This window comes from Diadema antillarum, unplaced genomic scaffold, assembly GCF_040938485.1.
Source record: "Diadema antillarum isolate AM-2024a unplaced genomic scaffold, OU_Dant_1.0 seq00000250_RagTag, whole genome shotgun sequence".
NCBI lineage: Eukaryota > Metazoa > Echinodermata > Echinoidea > Diadematoida > Diadematidae > Diadema > Diadema antillarum.
In genome coordinates this window covers 379793-400825 of record NW_027271294.1, presented here as the reverse complement: position 1 = coordinate 400825, position 21033 = coordinate 379793, and the positions used below count along the sequence as shown (strand labels likewise).

The 21033-nt window shown below is 36.8% G+C and overlaps 1 protein-coding gene across 1 annotated transcript in view; it reads right to left on the bottom strand.

Moving 5' to 3' along the window:
• The window catches only part of LOC139729709 (uncharacterized), a 50007-nt gene that overhangs the window by 19743 nt on the left and 9231 nt on the right, over nt 1-21033 (bottom strand). Inside the window, exons 2-4 of the mRNA XM_071640639.1 lie at nt 16034-16348; nt 15142-15360; nt 11031-11177 (exon numbers count right to left, since the gene is read on the bottom strand). Coding sequence (XP_071496740.1) covers nt 11031-11177; nt 15142-15360; nt 16034-16348 — 681 coding nt within the window. The remainder of the gene's footprint in view (nt 1-11030; nt 11178-15141; nt 15361-16033; nt 16349-21033) is intronic.

Sequence of the window (21033 nt, the reverse complement as noted above, 5' to 3'; positions counted from 1 at the left end):
GTGAGGCATCCTCTCAATCAAGGTGAGCTGTTACAAGTACCTCTGTACTCCAGGCATCTTGTGTTGAAGCTGATGGATCTCTTTGTGCTACAGTGGTTCTCACAAACTTGACGACATTCATGAAGATTGGATGCTAACCAATCATCAACTGACAGACTACAGGATTCCTGGCAAGACTGTTACATCTCATGCATTTACACATATATGAATACAAATTTAAGAATGAACCTTAGAAGATTGCATTACTTTCCTTCCAGCTCTGCACCATTAATATATCACATCTGAATAGTGCTTTGATCATCATTTGGACAGAAGTGTGCTGTAACAAAATAATCTACCTATATAATTGATTTGGCTATTTTCCTTCCACGCTCTATAGAACACAGAATAAAATATATCTAGATCGTTATAACTATGCGAATAAAAATTTTGGAAATGAACTCACTTGTAGCGACAATTATCAAATAGCTTCTTTGGGAGAGTGAAGCACCCACTGAAGGAACAGCCCCTATATACTAGTAGCGTGAGATTTTGCAGAGCCAGCGTGCACTAGACCTTGTCCAGTGTGCGAAAGACAGTTTAGAATCCTGGCTCTGCACAATATCTTGCACTATATAAGGAAGAGCTTTTCCATCAACTGGAGCTTCACTTACCTGAAGGAGCCAGTTGATAATTGGCGAAACAGAAACATTGCTACAGACGAGTTCATTTCCATTTGTCTAAATTCAAGTTATTATATGACGATCTATGTACTTCAACTGGATGAATGACAAGAATTTACATCACTAGATAAAATATATGCCTTCAAAGTAGGTGAGATGCCAATATGAGTCCACTCACAGTGTTAATGAAGATAAAGTCAAAATAAATCTCAAAGGCAAAGTACGCAACTACCCATGTTGGTTAACAACCTTCTGTCATTGAACAAATATATGCCACCAATGTTCAGGGGAGATGGTCATACACATAACACTGTATATAGTGTACAATGAGCCATTTATGCAAACTGTAGATGATCATATATTACACCGTACACCATTGAATACCGTACACTGATCCATAAAAATGAATCATGACTATTACACTGTACACTGAACTATGCAGATGGATTGTGAATATAACACTGTGCAATGAACCATAGCCATAGATTATAAATATGCAGAAATAGATCATGAACATTAAATGAAAATGTATCTGTAACAAAGGCTCAAGATCATTACAGAAGTGATATAATTCTCTGTAGAGTTTAAGTTCTTTTGATCCAGACATTCACTTTATTTGAAGAACATGTTAGCTGGTATTTGACAGTGGGTAACGGAAAGTTACTGACTGCTTATTTACATCCATCTATCAAAGTTATCCCCATGAAAAACATAAATATTCAAGGTAATTTTAACAGAAGCCTGGATTACTTCACAGCTACGCTGGTACAAAATTACAGAGTCCATTCTCCTCTTCCCCACTGCCATTGTTTACTACAACTAATTATTTCAATGATGCAATATTTGTCTGCATTGAAGCTTTAAGATTGGGAAATCAAGAGATTACATTGAAAAATACCATCATAAAAAGAATGGATGATTGCCAACTCTGGGTGATAATGGCTCTGACAACTGGCTAATTAAGCATCACTGTGCCTGAATGATAACTGGAGTCCCTATTTAAATGCAGTATTGGTACTTTAGACATTAACAAGCTTCTCTACAGATCCATTCAGGACTTTCACTTTCTTCATGATTTTGCCTAGGTGTGATTTTGCCTCGAAAACATCAGCCTAACGCTGCACACTGGCACTGGTCCAAAAGTCCCCGACGAGTAAAAATCACTTGTCAGACCAGTAACTTTTTCAGGAATGGACCAGTAAAAGAAGGACAAACTGGGTACTTACTGGTCCGACAGACAGGTCGGACCAATAAAAAAAAATGGGTTAGTGTGTATCCCTGCATATAAGATATCACAGCATTGGGCAGAGTGACAGTTTGTGTTCATTTGATTGTGTTAAGACAAATTTTCATTGCAGAGTGTATGTTAAAAAAAAAAGAAGGTTTGTCGCAGGCAAGCACTGCTATATCATGCAATTGCTTTCATGTCATATTCATATCTACAAACACATTAGTAACATACTGAGATGGATAATATGATTTTTTTGTATGTATGAATGACTTCATATTTTTGTTTATTTCCATCACTATCATAATGGTAGGAATCATGGCCTTTGATATCCTTACCACGGTATCAACAAGGCCCTTTAAAGGTCCTGTTTACCTTTGGGAACAGTGATTTTAAAAATGTTCAAGATATCACTTTTGATGCATATATATGTGTACACTGTAGGTCAGTTGTATCACAAAACATCCTACCATATAAAAATTTTGCAATAAAGCCTAAAATATAAGGAGATATCACTACTCTTCTCATTAAACCATAACTGTAGAAGGTTTAGTCTAGAAACACTTTTATTGTAATAACTATTGTTCACATTTTATATATTTAGCAACACTTAACATTGATTACCAGTATACTGGTTCACCAGTTCAAATTTTTACATTGGTTGTTTCTGTCCCTAACTCACATTTTAGAACTATTTTGAAGCACTAATGCTGGGTTTTTGTTTTATCTGCAAATAGTAAATTATGCCTTTAACATGATTTTGACACACCAGACAAGTGGTCTTGTTGTCTCCAGTCCTTGATATGCACAGACTAGTCATACATGTGGATTATGTTCAATTCACTTCAGGACAGTATCATGTGCCTTGAAGCAAGACAAAAAGTTCTGCACATACATAACTAAAGTTCAGATCATCTTCAGTTATATACCTGATACCTGATACCTCTGATGTGATAATTATGTCATGTGGTGTGATCTTCACCAAAATTGGACAATACTGTCACAAATTGTCAGTGTATAAACTTAGTATTCTTGCATGGGTGACAAAGAACAGGAATTGTGCTTTAAAAAACAAAATATTCTTTGAACTTGATGCTAGCTAAATCATAAATTGATCAATTTTCACACAAGATTTACAGAGGACATACAGGGACATCATATTTTGAATTGGTAAATGATAGCATAACTGTAACCAGAGATTTTCTTCATAGTCACCTTCTGAAAAATACAGCAGACATGACATGTCTGATATGTGAATTTTGAACAAAGTCATAAAAGTTCTTTTAATTTGCAAACCTACAAATACTTTCAAATCCATGATGTCAATGAAAAAATGCCATACATATATTCAGGATGTTGTACGTAAATAGAGTACACAGAAAAGCATCAGCGGTTCAGTCTAAAAGTCTTTTTTTTTCAAGGCCAAATATTGCACCTGACTTACAAAGTGATTGACATCTAATATTGCAAAGGAAGTCATATCCACTAAAATATCCTTGGCAACTATAGGCTAAGTATGCTCACAGCTGATTGTTTGGCAGAGCGACAAACTTTGCCATGAAATGGAGACCATTATAGGATGTGAACTTGGATTTAGCAGCCATTATACGACTGTCTGAATGGCTGCTTTAAATCACAAATCACAGCTACTATTCACAAAGAGCTTTTCTGGCACTAAACTTTGGAATCATGCATGCTACTGTAAGTCAGAATAAAGCAAAGCCTTCGGTGAAATGCCTATTATTACCCTGAAACCACGTCACATATATGAAATTTGACTACAGTACAATAAGCCCTATTTTGTCAAATCATCTTGAATGTACATGCATGCAGCACTGAAATGATTTCTGAACTGTGCAGGGAATGACACAAAAAAGCATAACACAGCATCTCTCAAATGCTATTTACATTATACACATTACTGTACTGTATATGCCAAATATTTTGTGAGGTTTTTATTTTCGTGAGTCAGGTGCTGTTCGTGAAATTAAAGATACATAAAAATAATGACTCTGATCCCCCATATGAATGTGACGCATACGTATACATTTCTCTGTTCACTGCAGTAGGTACCTGGTAATGCAAGACTTTTCAAGCTTTATGTCAGATATTCCTTGTTAAAGACCATTGTGTAGCTAGCATGGTGGTAGACTGTTGTAGTTTTGCATCAGATTTTACGTTGCACTAAAAAATGATCTGTGCAGTGCAAGTGACAAACAAATGTTATGCACAAATGATTTCATTTCACAATCATCAAGACAAAACACTTTATCATATAAGCCATATCTTTTAAGTAACAGAAGAGATCTGATCTCTCTAGGGTGTTTAGGTGGGTCCCATGGGACTCCCTTAACCTATTCCCTAAATGGAACCTGGGGGCCCATGTAATAAGTCAATGGGCATTTCAGAAGTCAGTAGTTACGTTCACACACAGTTGCCAAACTTGAAGTTTAGGTCAAAAACTTAACTGTCGATGATTAGCTCCACTAGTGAATTCACAATGTGGGTTCACACGCACATCTTAACTTTAAGTTACAACTTACAAGCGAACCCAACTCAACGATTACACCGGAAGTGCAGAGTCTTTGCTAGATGACCTTTTACATACCCATACAAAATAGCGCAGCTGGAGCCTTGACCCGGATGTGAACGAGAAGCAAGATTCGTGCAAACTCACAAGCTCATTGATTATCATCTATATAGGACGTTTTAGCAGTGCATTAAAAACGCGTATTGTTGTCCGCTCAATTTTTACCGTTCAATATCAGAGCATATTGAATGAAACGCATAGGCCAACGTATTAATTCACCATAGGCTACCGTTGTTACTTGCTGTTCAAGATCAAACCAAATTTAATTCTGTCTCGTCTATTGTGCGAGCGCTACAATTCACAAGCGCACAAACATCTTGCTAGTTTGCTTGTTTCATACGCAGTTTTAGGGGCTTCCCCTTTTCAGTGCTGCTGGGATGTGACTGCTAAGTCAACTTCAAAGATGAGTAGAAGCCCGGTAATTTTGAGCAGTTTATGCTTGCTCTACTTGATTGTATCTATAGACAGGGCTCCACACTAACTTTTATTTTTGGTGGCCCAAAGGCAAACATCCGACCTGTTTTTGGTGGCCCCATCAGGCCACAACATTCTTCATTTCTGAAATTTTGGTGGCTTGCCGTGCGTTTTTGGTGGCCCTGGGCCACCGGGCCACCATTAGTGTCGAGTGCCCTGGTATAGATGATAATAATCATATTGGATGGCCTTGATTCATGGAATACCAGGGAATATTGCACTCATTAGGGTCAATATTGCACTCATCTTCGATTCGTGCAATATTGGCCCAAACTCGTGCAATAGGCCTATTCTGTGGTATCCCATTCATAGCCATCCAATATGATATAATTATTGTGTCCACACGGAGCAAAACTACGAGTGGGGACCCCCGTGACTGATGGAGAGAGCATAAACCCTAAGATGTCTCGTGGTTCTAATCACGTTAAGTTAAGTTTTCGACCTAAACTTAAAGTTTAAGAACAGCGTGTGACCCTAACTAATATGAAAAGGGTTAACCTTGCCACACCACACTATCTACAGTAATGTACGCTCACCACTGTAGTAGCAAGGTGTGGCCTTCAAGGGTAAATTCAAGGTAAAAAAGTAAATTAGATCTCCCAAACTTGAAATAATAGCTGGTGGCATGTGACCTGCAGTATGTATTCATCTACAACCTCTTTATGACACACATAGAATACACAAGTGCCATATAACAAAGAATGTACAATGGTAGGTACTTCATGGCTACCATAAGTTGTTTAAATCTCTATGGACAGACATTTCCTGGTTTTGAAAAGTACTCAGAGCAATAGCTTTTTATACAGTAACTCCCTGGAGAGTGAACAGAAGTGGAAAACAGAGTGTCACATTCTCTTTGCAACACTAACAATCTTTAGAAGTAGAAAAGAGAAATAATGCAGAGAGATGAACATCCATCAGGTTGCTAGGAAGGGAAGTGCAACCACAAGGTGACATGGCTAACTTACAACTTACCACAAGGAACTAGGAACTACTCTAGTAACATATGATATCAGTTACTTCCTCTTTTGTCAAAAATATTCCTGAATGAACAGCTATGGAAAGTGGTCAATTGTATGAGGAGTAGTGTAGAAAGAACAAATGATGTTCAGATCTGCAAAGCCTTTCTGACAATATTCAATTAGTTAGTTTTACAGTTCAAAGTCTCCATCTTGCACCATTGGAGAGCAAGCACTTTTACAGCATCATGGGTTGCCTTATGCCATCAAGTCTAAAGAATCAAATTTATGTGCTTTGATGCAGTACCTTTTGGTCATGATGTCTGTCATTTTATGCTAGAATTTCATGTCTTTCATAAATGCCTTGTTTCAGTCATATACAATTGTTTGATTAGATTGCAGAACTCTGAAAATTTATAACTGATCTGATCGGAAACACATTTCAGAGAATTAACTTGCACAGTACTGTATTATTTTCAGATTTTGTGAAGATTTAATGAATCTTACAAGTTCCATTCGATTTTCCTCCAATATAGAATATTGCAATAAGATAGAGTCTTGCTATGATTTGATGAAGATAAGATGATAATTATATCTAAGGCAAAATTACTGCAGGACTTGGAGTTTAACTGAGAGCTTATCAGGATATCAACTTCCTCTTTCACATCCACCACCCAGTATCATGTTTGTTCAGGGGGCAAGACATCAATACAATACTGATAAATGGCTGATATACATAGTATGTCGAATGAATATATGGTTCTTGCCCTTTGAGACCAGTGACCCACACAATAACGCACAGAAATCAAGTACGAATGTATGCCCTATACACGCCCTTGAAACCTCAACAGTTTTACTCATGATAGCAGAAAACATCTCTGGTGTGATGGCTTCACATCACAGTCCTTTCAGTGTTGTAGTTTGTAGTAAGCTTAGTTGTAAATGTTCTCCCAGGGGAATTCATTCATTATTCTTACATTCAAGCCTTTGAAAAATGTTATTGCTATTTAGCATTTGGTGACTATGTATGTGAACACTGGGCTTGAGAATAGACAGTCAGTTTAGAATGGTGAGGTTTCACAGAATAATTATTGCCTCATTCCTTTTATTATGTCACGTACTAATGGCCCCTCCCCATTATGTAAATAACAGTAGACATAAATTAGAATGTAACATACATGATTAGACAGTATATCAGTGAGGTTAACTGATATTTTTGCCCTAAATTATTACCTTATGGTAGTGGTTAGGGAAAAGAGATTTAAACTAATATTTCTGCACTAATATTCCAAAACAATAATGACTCATTGGATGGAAAACATGCATGATAAATTGGCAATGACCACAGTGTGGTGTACATCCATTATTTACCTGGTACAGTACATGAGTCGGATCAGACCAGGCATACTTACTAATCTCTGAATTCCTGTCTCCTTACACAACTTCAGCTGTACGTCAGGATCTGATATGTTTTCCTGACATTCTTTTAACATATGACAGTATGTCATTACTATGGCAACATACTGTCAATTTATTCACATACCAGGTAGCTAGATCTAGTTGCCTTGCAAATAAAAAAAATACTTCAGGAGCAACATGCTTGAAAATGATTTTCATTTGACTAGCTCTACAACTTTGGAACCAATTTTCTCTTGAAAGGTTCATTTTATTTTGGGGGCATAATGCAGGTGACTACCATTACAATAAAGTCCTTGGGACCGGCAATTATACCGGCAATTAAACTGATAATAATTTTGGGACCTGAATTTTTACTTCCTTGTCGTGAAATTTTGTTGTATAACTTAACTGTATTTGTTGTAGTGGGAGCACGAGGCATGTCACAACTATGGCAGAGCACTATCTGACACTAGACACATGAATCTTGCACATCCATTATGCCTCTAGACTGACAATAAATCAGCCAAATTCAATATTTTGACTTGCAGTCATAACAGGAAAGTTGCTAGCTCTGTACAGTTTTTCCCTGATTTTTGTCATATGATGTCAACATGACAATGCACTTTCTACCACTTTTAGCAATGATATATTATCTTTATACACATCGATACCTAAACGACAAACATTAGAAACAATGAGACCAAATTTCATCAGAGCTGCTTTAAATTCATTTAATCAACATGGTTCCCCCCCCCCCCCCATAGGCCCAAAGTACTGTTTATGGCAATGATTTCTAGCTTCTCCCGCTGTAGGATGAGCGGTCTAAAACTAGACTGGTCTAAATACTCCCATTGTATCGATCACTAATTTAAATCACACCTCACAACAAAGGACATGCTGGTATTACAACATTCACTTCATGACTATCATGTTATATTCACCCATCAGCATCAACCAATTTTCATGAGTATGCCTGCAACACACCCTACATATTTCTCATGTATGTTTATACTATCAGTGTTATTTTAATTTCATTTATGAATCTGATGTAAAGCAACCATACCAGCCTTCAAGCTGCTGGATTATTATTTTATATTTGCACAATAAACCATATTGAATTGAATTGACACTATGAAAAAACAAAACAAAAATGAAGAATTATTTCTTCACTCAAAATGCTTCTTAGCACTATAACACTGCAAAGCTGAAAGCTGTATTATGTGCTACATGATGTAAATTGCTTCCAATAAATGTGAAGCAACTTTAGAAAGGATTGTAAAGAAAGTCTGCAAACTTGAATATATACAGTGTACACAGCCCCTAGTGGAAGGATGATTGCTTTGAAAGAAAGGAGGAGGAGGGGGAAGAGGAGGAAGAGAAGAAGATAATTCATCATGAATTCACATATTTATTGATTAACAGATTTATAGCCAACAGATGATTAGTCCTTGACAATGTTTAGTAACTGTACATACTTCTTGGACAGATATGATACTATTTCCCACGGCAATTAAAGAGTCATGAAATGACAGTTTCTATAGCTCTACAACACAGCAGTGTGACTTCATGGCTTCTGCAAGAATCAATCCCATTGTTCTCAGCTCTGAAACATAATCTTGGTCACTCATTGAAATTCTTTTCACTGATACTAGATGAGAGACCAATCTTTGATGCAAACTTCAAGTGCCTCGCTAGTAACATTTTGGTTCCTAAACTAACGGGCAACGGATCCCACAATAAGTGAAACAAATGGGGGGGGGGGGGGGGGGGGACCACCCCAGAAAAGAAACGCACTTCTTTCAGTTACTTCCCTACTATCAAACTATATACATCAATTAACATTTTTTTTTAATGTGATGATGAAGTCAGAGGCTATTTATAATGAGAATTTGAAAGCAGCACACATCATCTCTTTGATGTGACAGTCAATGCAATTGAATGAAACTAGAAATGTCCACTGCCGCGCAATGCAATTTATTGTATCCTGTGGCAATAGAGAGGGCACACAAACCATCCAACAACAATATGACCTTCAACCCTATAAAAGACGAAACACTGGGGGCAGCATTTCCAAAATCGATAGGCTTGTAGATTATATCATGGCAGACCTTCATACCAAATTTGAACAAAATCCGTCTAGAAATGTAGCCTATAGAGCGCACACAAACCATCTACAAACAACATGACCTTTGACCCTATAACAGACGGAATACTGGGAGCAGCACATCCAAAATTGATAGGCTTGTAGATTACATCATGATTAACCTTCATACCAAATTTGAACAAAATCCGTTCACAAATGTGACCTCTAGACTGCACAAAAACTATGCACAAAAATATTGCATTTTACCCTATAAAGGATGGAACACTGGGGGCAGCATCACCCAAAGTTATATAGGTGTGGAATATATTACCAATATGAACCTCCATACAAAATTTCAGAGAAATCCTTCAAGGTTAGTGGTTGCTAGAGTGCACACAAGAATGTGATGCGGCGGCGGCGGTGTAACACTGCTGAATACAAAGTATCCTCCGGCATACATGCCGGGGGATACAATTATATGGATTGGTGCATTACTTCTTCATATCACTGTATTTGCAAGAGGTCATGAATTGAAGTAGTCTTCTCATCTAGCAATATAATGGCACCAAAACTTTAAAAAATCATAACTTTTGAATGGATAGTTAGATTTTCCTTGCATTTCAATGATGTTTTCTAATAATATTGCTGCATTCACTCAATCTACATGCATATTTGGGATTTATTCCCCCCTGAAGAAGTATAAGCTGTTTGGAGCTTTGGAGCAAACATTTTCTGTAAACTCTTTTTCAAAGGGTATATATATTTCATGACTTTTCTCAGCTGTGATACAAAATATGACTACAGTATCATTACAAATTCTCAAACAAAAACTATCACATAGCATTAACTATTTCTGACAGGATGATGCCAGTGGGTTTAAGATATTCCAAAAGCTGTTTGCTAAAGTTGAAATGAGATATGAAGGATATCATCTAACAAGATCAGGTATCAACACATCAACAAATTCTGGTTGTGCTAAAAACAAGGGATTTTTCTATTCCAATATTTATTTGATATTCGCTCCCCAGAGAGGAGTCAACATTACCTAGACATGTTTCCACAAAGCCTACATCATTTGGCTGTTATGTCTGGAAACATCCTTATCACACACTAAAAATAATTCCAACTGAAGTGTCAATTTCCAACGTGTCAATTTACCTTTTTTTCAATTTTTCAACCCTGGTTTTCATAAAGTTTTATCCATATGATGATTTCCAGGAGGATAGTACAATATTGGTTCAAACTACCTTTCACATTTTAAATCGCTTTTATTTGTGTTAGGAAATCTCAAATATGCCCTAAGAAGAAATTGATTTTCACCTCTGAATATTAGATATCAATCTATGAAACAACAGGACTCCATGTTCATAAAAAGTCGCTATGATAGCAACTCTTGCTCAAGCGTCATGGTTAAAAACAGCAAGAATCGTGCTTCCTGACTGGCTGTTCCTACAGGAAGTTGCTATTCTAGCAAAAGTTGCTGTTCTAACATTTCTTTTGATAAAATTGGGCCCTGGTGGATCTGTTAACCTAAGAAGCTGACAGAATATTACATTTTTCTTTTGTTTCCTTTTGAAAGATAACATAGGGACACATCTCCAAGGGGTACTGCAAACATTCTATAAAGCCAACTTACCTCGACTTTCCATGAAGTGCTCAGCTGAATGTCCCCTTTCTGCTCCTTCAAAGTTTTGTCCACAAAGTATGCCATGCTGCCAGGTTTCAGAATGAACCATCTGTCTTTCCATGATGTCACCTTATGTCCCTTCTTTTTGATGTACCCCTAAAAAATATCATTAGATATCAAGAATTTCATTTTCATCTTGTGACAGAAAATGTAATTAAGCAGCATAAATGGCAGAATGAGGGGCATTTTAGCCATATGTATTTTCCAAAGACATATGATACCCTAGATGAATTTTACAGAAAATGATATGGTTCTTGACATATATCAACAAAGCTTTGGCGTTATGACTGGCAATGACAAAGATACACATTTGTATAGAATTTTAGGTGAAGCAGTAGTGACAATACTGTAAAAGCAGTTATTCTTTAGTACAGATATTGTTGCAAAGTAGGAGGTCACAGGCATTTTTGCAAGATCATAAGTTTTCGCGATTTGACATGGAGGCTATCGTAAGTGCACTAATGCCTGTCTGTTCACTCTGCCAATTTACTGCGCATGTGACCCGCTACAACAAAAGGATCCGAAAGTCGGGGAGGACAATTTTCTGAAAATGGCATGACATTATTCCCTTACACTTCTACATTAATTCATATATAGCACAACTCCTAAAAGTACTCGGTTGCGGAGATATCGACGATAATATTAGCGCATGTCGAGTGATTGAGGAAATCAGAGTTTCGAGAAAAACGTGTTCAAAGATTTCCTTCCAACACTATCATGATCAAGGGGAGGCGAGACAGTTTTCACCGCTTGACAATAGAAGGCTTGGTCCTAGCGACCTCCACGATGCTCATTCAAGCTTAGCGCCAGCGGTCTACGCACGACCAATCAGTAATCAGGATGCCACGGACTGACCAATAAGATCACTCCCTCGTTGCTATGGGCGGAGTCTAGCTGCAGCGCTAAATCCAAATCTTCGGACACGTTTCTCTTACGGTGAAAGTCGGAAAATCATGGCCCAGAAAAACGGTGATTTCTTGTCTTTCCTTTGATCATTTAGCTTCAAAATTTCGGCAGATGATAAACAAAACATTAGACTACAAAATTACGCCAAAAACAGACACCCGATTGTTTTACCCAATTTTGATGATTTTTCTTCAAACTCTATTTTCTCGGCTCAGCCGTCAGCAACTTTAGGATCCTTTTGTTGTAGCGGGTCACACATTGTACTACAGGACTCAGTGCACAAAGATAATATCAGGTGGCAATATTTTTGCATGTTGTTAAAATTGCAGCCCAACAGTGATTCACAAAATTTGCAAAAATTAAACCGTCACGAAAATGACAGCTACTACAGCTCACGTAATATGACCACTTTTGGGCCCATTGAGTGCCTGTCATCATTTACAGGCAAGTGTCCATGTAAACTGAGGGCACACTGAAGTTTTGTTGACTTACCATGAAATCATCCTTATTATAGTCTTAGCAACTCCCTGACAACATCATAGTGCAGTATGTTTGCATGTACGTAAATCAATATAACAAAGTCCATGAAATACTATACATTTATTACTCTGTTGGCTTTAGTCAACTGATTCACCTTTAAAGGGGACCTCCAAGCTAAGAAAGATTTTTGGCTACCTGGTTTTGCTTAAAAAAACAAAAACAACAACAACAACAAATATCAATGAACTATCTAAAGCATGTCTAAAATTTCTGTGAAGAGGAAACCAAAAATAATGATTCCAATTGTGACTTTTGTCTGTCTGTGCATTTTCATGATATGCAAATGTCCAGTGGGTAATGGTTCTAAATTATTGAGTCCATTGAATCAATACTGTTACAGGAGCTTTTGCTTCAGGACAGAGGCACTGCAGAATGCAGAGTTTTGCAGCCATATTTGTACAACTACTAAAGCTGGTACCCGGTTTTACATCTTAGCACTTTCATATCAACAACAGAGGAGAAACATATAAAGAAAAATGTTTAGGCTTTCTCCCTCCCATTGTCCTGCCTCTGATCAGACTTCTAACATGAATTAAGGCATTTGGCTGACCATGGAGTGGTTGATTTTTATGATTACTGAGTAATCCTGGCAGTTCTGATGAAGAGACACCAAATACAATGTGTGGGACTGCTGTAGTGACAATGCGGAGAGGCGTTGTCATGCATTTCACGCACTGGGTGCATGAAGAGGCCAGCGATTTATCAATATAAAATTATGTTGCATGATTGCATCCAATGATAAATTGTTACAGTGCATCAAGCCAGAAAATGATTGAACAAATGTTGTCCTTTCTAATATGGAGTTTGATATGAATCTTTGAGGTGAAAAAAGTAGTGAAATATGTTTAAGAGTGGTGTGTTTGTCATTAATTACAAAAGCAAAGTCTTTACTTGGCACTACCCTTTAAATGAAATATGAAATTAATATTGCATGGTTTATCATGTTTAATGGCTTTCATGTCGTTACGGCCTTGATGTTACTGTATGTTATGAATTTGCACATGAAACTGCACGATAGAGAATGAAAGGAAACAATGCTTGTAATTCACATAAAATATGTGTGCTTTCATGTAACATGTAGTTTAGACAAAGTGAGGAATAGGGTGTGAAATTTCTATATCATTGTAATACATATGTATCTATCAATATCTTCACTCAGTTTGATGGAGATCAAATGACATGTGTGATCTACAAATATCTTCAATCTTATGACATAGTATACTGACTGATGTACAATGTACTATGGTAATGACAATAATATATTTAGCACATTATAGTGAAAAGCTTGCAGAATGCAAGCCTCTTAGCTTGTAGGTTTTAGAGTGTGACCTGCATGGCAGAGGTTTCAAACTGAACGTGTTCTCAGACAGATAATATTTTCATTACTTGAGAAATGGGATTTCATTTGAAATTCTTTTGGATTTGCACTGTTTCACTGGTCTTTAAAAAAAAAAATGTTGTTCATGAGCTGACAAGTTTCCTGCACGCTAGCTTTAGGATAGCTGGCTGGCAAAGATGCAACAACTTATTGACTTGTGCAATCAAGCAAGTCTGTCATGTAGCAAGCTTGCATAGACTTCTGCAAGTCATTTATCAACATTGCTTTGCGTGATGAACCATCATGGGTTTAATCAGGAATCTGTTATGGAGCACCATAAATTTTAAAGCACTCAAAACTTGTTTCAGATACCAGGAGCACTTCTCAAGTATCATTGAAATCACATGCAGGTGGAATGAGAGAAGCATACCCACTGCACATAAACAATGTATGGGAGTTTCTTTTTTGTTTGTTTGTTGTAAACCACTCCCAATATCCAGAAAATCTGGAATGTAGAATACAAACACATGTCTTATCTTGTCTGAGCTGTATACTTGTGTCAGGAATGAAAAGGGGTCCCTGAATGTTGTTGTTGTTGTTGTTGTTCTTTTTTACAAATTTAAAACATGTAACTTCTTTCTGCTGCTATAGGGCTGAAAATATTAACATGTCATTGATATTTGAATATGTACAGAACAGACTGATGATATCATCCTATTCATTTTTATTTCCAACAGTTTACTTGAAGATGACTTTCAACGTCAGTACTCGACAAGGAAAAATGTGCAAGTCTTATCTTTTGTTCAGTCTTCAATTCCATTTTACTTGACTCTTTACAAGTATTTAATAGGTGTTGCATGATGAGAGAAATAAATGCATAGTGCAATAATGATATGCACAGTATGGAGGGGGATGTTTAAAAATGAAGATGGAAGATCATGTTAAAGACTTGATCAAAAATAGTTTCACTAATCTATGCCAGCACCCTAAGGTAGCTCCTGTACAGGCACTTTCAGGGGTGGATCCAGGAATTCTGTAAAGGGGGGGGGGGGGGGGGGGGGGGGTGAAGTTTACAGACTTTTATTTCAAAAGTGCCCGGTAATCATTTTTTTTAATTTTTTTTCCTTTTTATTTAAAAAAAAAACAACCGGGGGGGGGGGGGGGGGGCCTCAAGCACCAGGTACCCCCCCCCAATCCACCGCTGACTTTGAATACTGCATTACATTTTTTGATCAAACACGAATACTTAAAAAGTATTTTTATTTATCCTATGAGTAATTCAGACCTCACACTTACCATTTTCTCTACCTCTTCTATCACAGTGTTGTAGACCTCAGCAATGCCCTCAACGGCACACATCTTATCCACGTTTCTGGCGTAGAGTCGCTCAAACAGCCTCAGGCAGCTGGTGAACTTTGTGTCGGGGATGGTGGAAGCCATGCTGGACAGGAAGTCCTCAGAACTCCACTTGCTCCCCATGGCAACCACCAGCTTTTCAAACATAATGACAGCTTCCTATAGTCAGATGAGATCACATGTACAAGCCACAATGTGAAACTGAAAGATAAGCCTTCTCTTTTAAAATTAGAAACTGCATGGTCTGCTTTTGGACATTTGAATAGGAAGCAAGTCAATATCATATCATTTGGTTCCAGCGGTCAGATACAGAAGCCAATTTTGATCTCATTGTTGTCACAGAAAACCTGACAATACATCAATGTTATATAGCAGGTACAGACTGGAAAATAATCTCCAACCACTTCTTACAATATCACATTATAAAACTAGCAAAAAGGGGCATTGGCAGCCTGCTAATTTTAAAGTGGAATGCCAGTCCACCTTCGAGCTAACTCTGATGAACAGAATAACATATATCACACTGTAGATATTTCATCAAAATGGGACATAAAATAAGACATCGTTTTCACATTTTTACAAAACAGTGACATCAGCATTTGCCATTTCATTGAGGAAAATTAGATGATAGTTATGTGATGATGTCACTGTCTCATAAGTTCCCATATAACCTCAACAAAAATTATTACAATTCAATTTTCCACTGTAAAATGAAATCTATAAAAACGAACTGTATTCTCCATATCGAATCATTATACAAGCGGAGTAGAGCATAACTAGTTTTCCCTATTAAACCTAAAAAATTTCTCCAGATGTCAAATACAATGATTACCTCATTATCAAGAATCACAGGAAACTTGCCAGGCTCCGCAAAGAAGTTGAAGATCCTCCACATCTTGTAGACTTCATCCTGGCCCAGGACAGCCTTGGGCCTGGACTCGTAACGACTCCCACAGATCATCCAGGACACCTCCTCCAGCTTGGCAAGATCCATGTCCTCCATGACCAGGAACTGTAGATCCTGAAGGAACTTCAGGTAGCTGTCAAAGTCTACACGGGAAACACTATCAAACTTCTTCACAAGTTCGTTGGCTACCGAGTTGCTGTTGCTGGCACCAAGAGAGTTCCCTATGTGAGCTGTGAGAACCTGCAGTGCAGAAAGATTAAGATGAAAAAAAAATGACCTACCTTGTATGTCTTTGAGAACAGTGCAGATCTGTCTTAAGTACATACTGTAAAACCACACATTTTTGCATGCATAAAACTTTGCGAATTTGTGAGGAGCCATATATACATTATTCAAGAAAGAGAAGTGCAAAAAATGAAATGAACCCAAATGCTTTTGTCTAGATAATCCATATATCATAGAGTCCAACGTCTGCTATCCGGCCATGTCGGGACAATGCCCATCCAGATAAGTGATTTGGTCGAATATGGAAGAAACAATGAGTACAAGTAAGCTACTGACTAAGTAGTAGCTATGTAGGTTGTGTAGGCCTATACCATAACAAAATTTGATTATATGCTTTTTGAGCATCTAGATACTTAAAAATCATAGTCATGAAATTGAAACATCTTACTGTAAAATTCATCACATGTTTCTAAAGGGAATATCTTTGGTAAATTCTGTGAGTTTTGTAGGAGTTTTACAGAGCTGTAAAACTCCTACAAAACTAACAGAATTTACCAATGAATTCTACCTAAGTTGCGTATCAAGAGAATATTACAATCATAGTCTAACCTCCATCATCCAGCCCTCTCTTATCCAGATGCCTCTAAGCAGTGAAGGCAAAAGAAATAAATGAATAAATAAAATACTGATTTCAACACAATTACAGCTCTGTAATTGTGTTTGAAAACACTTTTTTTTGGGGGGGGGGGCCCTTCACTTCTTGGAGGCATCAAGGTAAGAAAGGGCTGGATAATAGAGTTCAGACTGTACTCGTAATATTGTCTTAATCTGCAATTCACAAAAGTTTCATTCTGTGAAAAAAGGCTGTCCGCTCCAATTTGCAGTCTAAGTTTCACAGCACATATGTTTCAGGTTTTACAGTATATAGTTCTGGTGCAAAGATTTCATAACAAGTTGCCCAATGTTTGTAAACATGGAAACATAATTGGTACAGTACACAGATTCTTTCTTATTTTACATCACAGGTTTAGCAGACCTGAAAAAAAAAAAGATGAAGAAGAATTAAAAAAAAATACTTAGAATGGAGATACTAGGCTGTGTATAACAAGCACATTTTGTTGTTTTTCATTTGATAATCACATTATGAAGATCAGTTATTGATCAAAAACCTATTTTTACATGATGTTCATGTGCTGTCAACAAAAGATATCATTGTCATTTTTACAAGCCAGCACTCAGCAGCTACAAATGTAGTGGCAACATCTTCGTTATCAAGCATATTAAAGTATATTAGTAATGTAGTGACTTAACATGTCTACAGAATGGTGAACCCATAAAAATGTTAAAATTTCAAGACACAGAAACCACACACACAGAAATAATAACCTTCTCAGATAAAATAGTATAGTACAGCACTGATATATCAAAAATGTTACTTAGTTTCATAACTCCATTTTAATTCTACAAATTAAGCACAGGTCTTGACTTGGTCTTGAACATTTTTATTCACTAATTTCATTTTTTACGAAAAAAGAAACCTAAAATTAGAAGAACACATCAGCAAAGTTTGAGAAAAATTGGACAATCTGTTTAAAAACTTATATGAATTTTTAAGTTTCAGTGCAGCCAATGCTGGATAAGAAGACTACAACACATGCAATATCACTTTTATATACAATAATTGCATAATTTGTATGTAAAATGTATAATCTAAGAAAATTAACAAGAATTCATATTTCCTAGCTCTCAGAAAGCAGCTGGGGGAATATTACCCTTAACATATATGTCAGCAACAAGTTGAGGGAATGTGTACTTATCATTAAAAAAAAAAATAAATTTCGTGAAATTTTCCTAATATCTTATTATATTGTTGTACATATGAAGAGTTTGTTCGCAAAAACCGATAAGTCCATTTTTGAAGATTTTGAAGTACGGCCTCTGTCATAAAGTACAAAATAATACCTTTTAAATGATATATTGGTCACTACATATAAAGGTACATTTTTAAAGTTATGGTCAAAAGAATCAGAAATTTTCTTATTGTTCTCTTTATTTTTCTTGACCTTTAATCGCAAATACCTCCATTTGGCAAATATGGACTTATCGGTTTTTACGAACAAACTCTTCATATGGTACATATGTGAAGTCACACACTGTAGCAGTCTTCTCATCCAGTGATGGCTGAACCAAACTATAACAATTCTTCAATTTTGAACGGATTGTCTGATTTTGATCAAACTTGCTGCAGATATGCTCAATAATGTACTGATCTTGCTGTATTCACTCAATCTACATTTACATAGTTACACAGGTTTCATTGGATTGATGAATATGAACAGGGAAGTTGTCACTAAAAGATAATTTACATAATGATTTTTCCCCTTGTAACTCTGCTAAAAATAACTGAGACATGATCACTGGCCATTGGACTCATGTATCAATCCCAATTTCGATGGTACAAAGGTCAAAAATTTGTGTGATGATTTAATTGAAAGCAATCAGGTACATGATGCTTTGTTACACTGGAGTCTACATGAACTCAACACTCAGTGGTAAATAACCCTGCAGGAAGGTGTTGTAGACTTAAAATCCATTGTGGATGAAGAGCTTTGCCAAGTATGTTGCTCATATGGCTCCTGTATCTCACATTTATATGGTACATTTCAACTTAAGTTTTCTACACAAAATTAATTTAAATATTCTTTGCTATTGGTTAGCATGGTCGGAGCAAAATTCTCTTTGTCTTAGCAGATGTGTTTGATGGCCTTGATATGGCTATTAACAGTCAGCAAAGGTTTCTGTTTTTGAAATAATTATTCAGAAAGCAACAAAACCTTACTGTCAGAGAAACACGGCCACAGCAATCTCAAGATTTTGACATACATGTATCAACACCAATTAAGGTTAATTATCTTGTTATATTCCACCACACATCTCTCAAACTGTCAATTAGATGCTCTTCAGCAGTTAATGTTGCAAAATTTCCATGTTTCGCTTTCGTCATTGTTCTCTCTCTGCTGAGTTCTTCCCTTTTATAGAATTTGTCAGTAAAACTACTGGTACATCTCCACAGAAATATATCTCTGTAGAAGTAGGTGGGCTGGACTCTGTCAGGAAGTCATGCTGCTTTTCAGACTTGTGCATCATACGATGGATATTTTTTAACCCATTCTGACCAAGTCCGTGTAAAAATGCAAGTTTTCCACATTGTTTTTCTACACACACACACGCAAGAAGATCCTGTTCAGAATGGGATGCTAAATGTACATATGCACAGGTCTAATACAAGTTCAGTCAGCAGCTTGATGAAAAAAAAAAGAATGGGTTGATTCCTACAGTAGGCCTGCTTTTTATTCTCAATCAAACATTTTGCTAAAAATATGCACAATTCAAAAGCAGAGCACAGCATGTGGGATGTAAACATTCACAGCTGAATACTCAAACATTGCAAATGTTTTTTCCTGACTGAGTAGGCACACATGAATAATAATGTACGTATGAAATATGTGAATAAACTGCAAAAACTCCGTGTACATCATTTTTTTAAAGAAAAAAGTTAAATGGGTGGATAATATGTACACAAAGAAGGAAAAGAAGGAAGCTGTTAGTGTTAAGTAGAAAGAAAAAATAGTAATTGGGCTTTTACACATACAGCTGTACTTGCCATCAACACATCTGCTTGGCTTGGTTCACCAATTTCCATAGATGTTCTGAAACTATGTAGGGCCTAAATTATGAATAGGTACTGTAATCCCTTATACAAGTACCAAGTTATTGTCACTAAGGCCTTCAGATGGGACTGTTGTATTACCTAATCATTTATGACAGCTACCATGGACAGTAGATGAAATCATTCCTTAACTTTGAGCGCATTCACAGGGTGCTTTCATTGGTCATGAGTATCAAAGTTTTTACTAACAAGCACCACTTGATGATAGAATCTGAAAGTGTGGTACATCACAAGTGCCGGTAATAATCTCCGTTTTATGTATATAGTGAGCGCTGCACAGAACTTTGGAGTACATATAAAGCAGACAGTGATCACGGCTGCTACAAGTGGTCATTTTTAATTGCACTCATAGCAAACTGAGAAAGCAGAGCCATGCATATATCAAGCATATGATATGCATACAATTCTTTTTATTCATCCATTACAGGAAGTTATCTGGTCATTACAGGGTCACGTTCCACCACAAGCTTATACCTTCACATCAACCACAGGAGCTAAACCACAAGAACTAGATCCATACTGGACCCTAAACTTATACTGTAAAAGTGGAAATTTTCACAGTGTAGAAATTTTCCTGCACTTTAGGCAACCAGAAACCAGTGGGAAAATAAAAACACACAAATATTTTTGTACATTATATGTTCCACTAATAATGAATGGTTACCTTCAACTTCCCAAGAGACATCTACCATCACCCAAGTTTGATTGCCATTGTAGCAACATGTGCTGAGTTACGTGTGATAAGAGAGTCTTGCAAGTAAACTTTAACGTATGACCTCAAATGACCTTTGACCTTATCCTGTGACCTCCAATGGCACCATAACATGAAGGTACCCCCAGTGCATCTATGACCCAAGTTAGGTTGTAATCCAAGCAACTTATGTGAAGTTATTTGTCAAAAGAGAGTCTTGCAGGTAAACTTTAACATAGAAAAGAGAGTCTTGCACATACTCTTTAATATATGACCTAA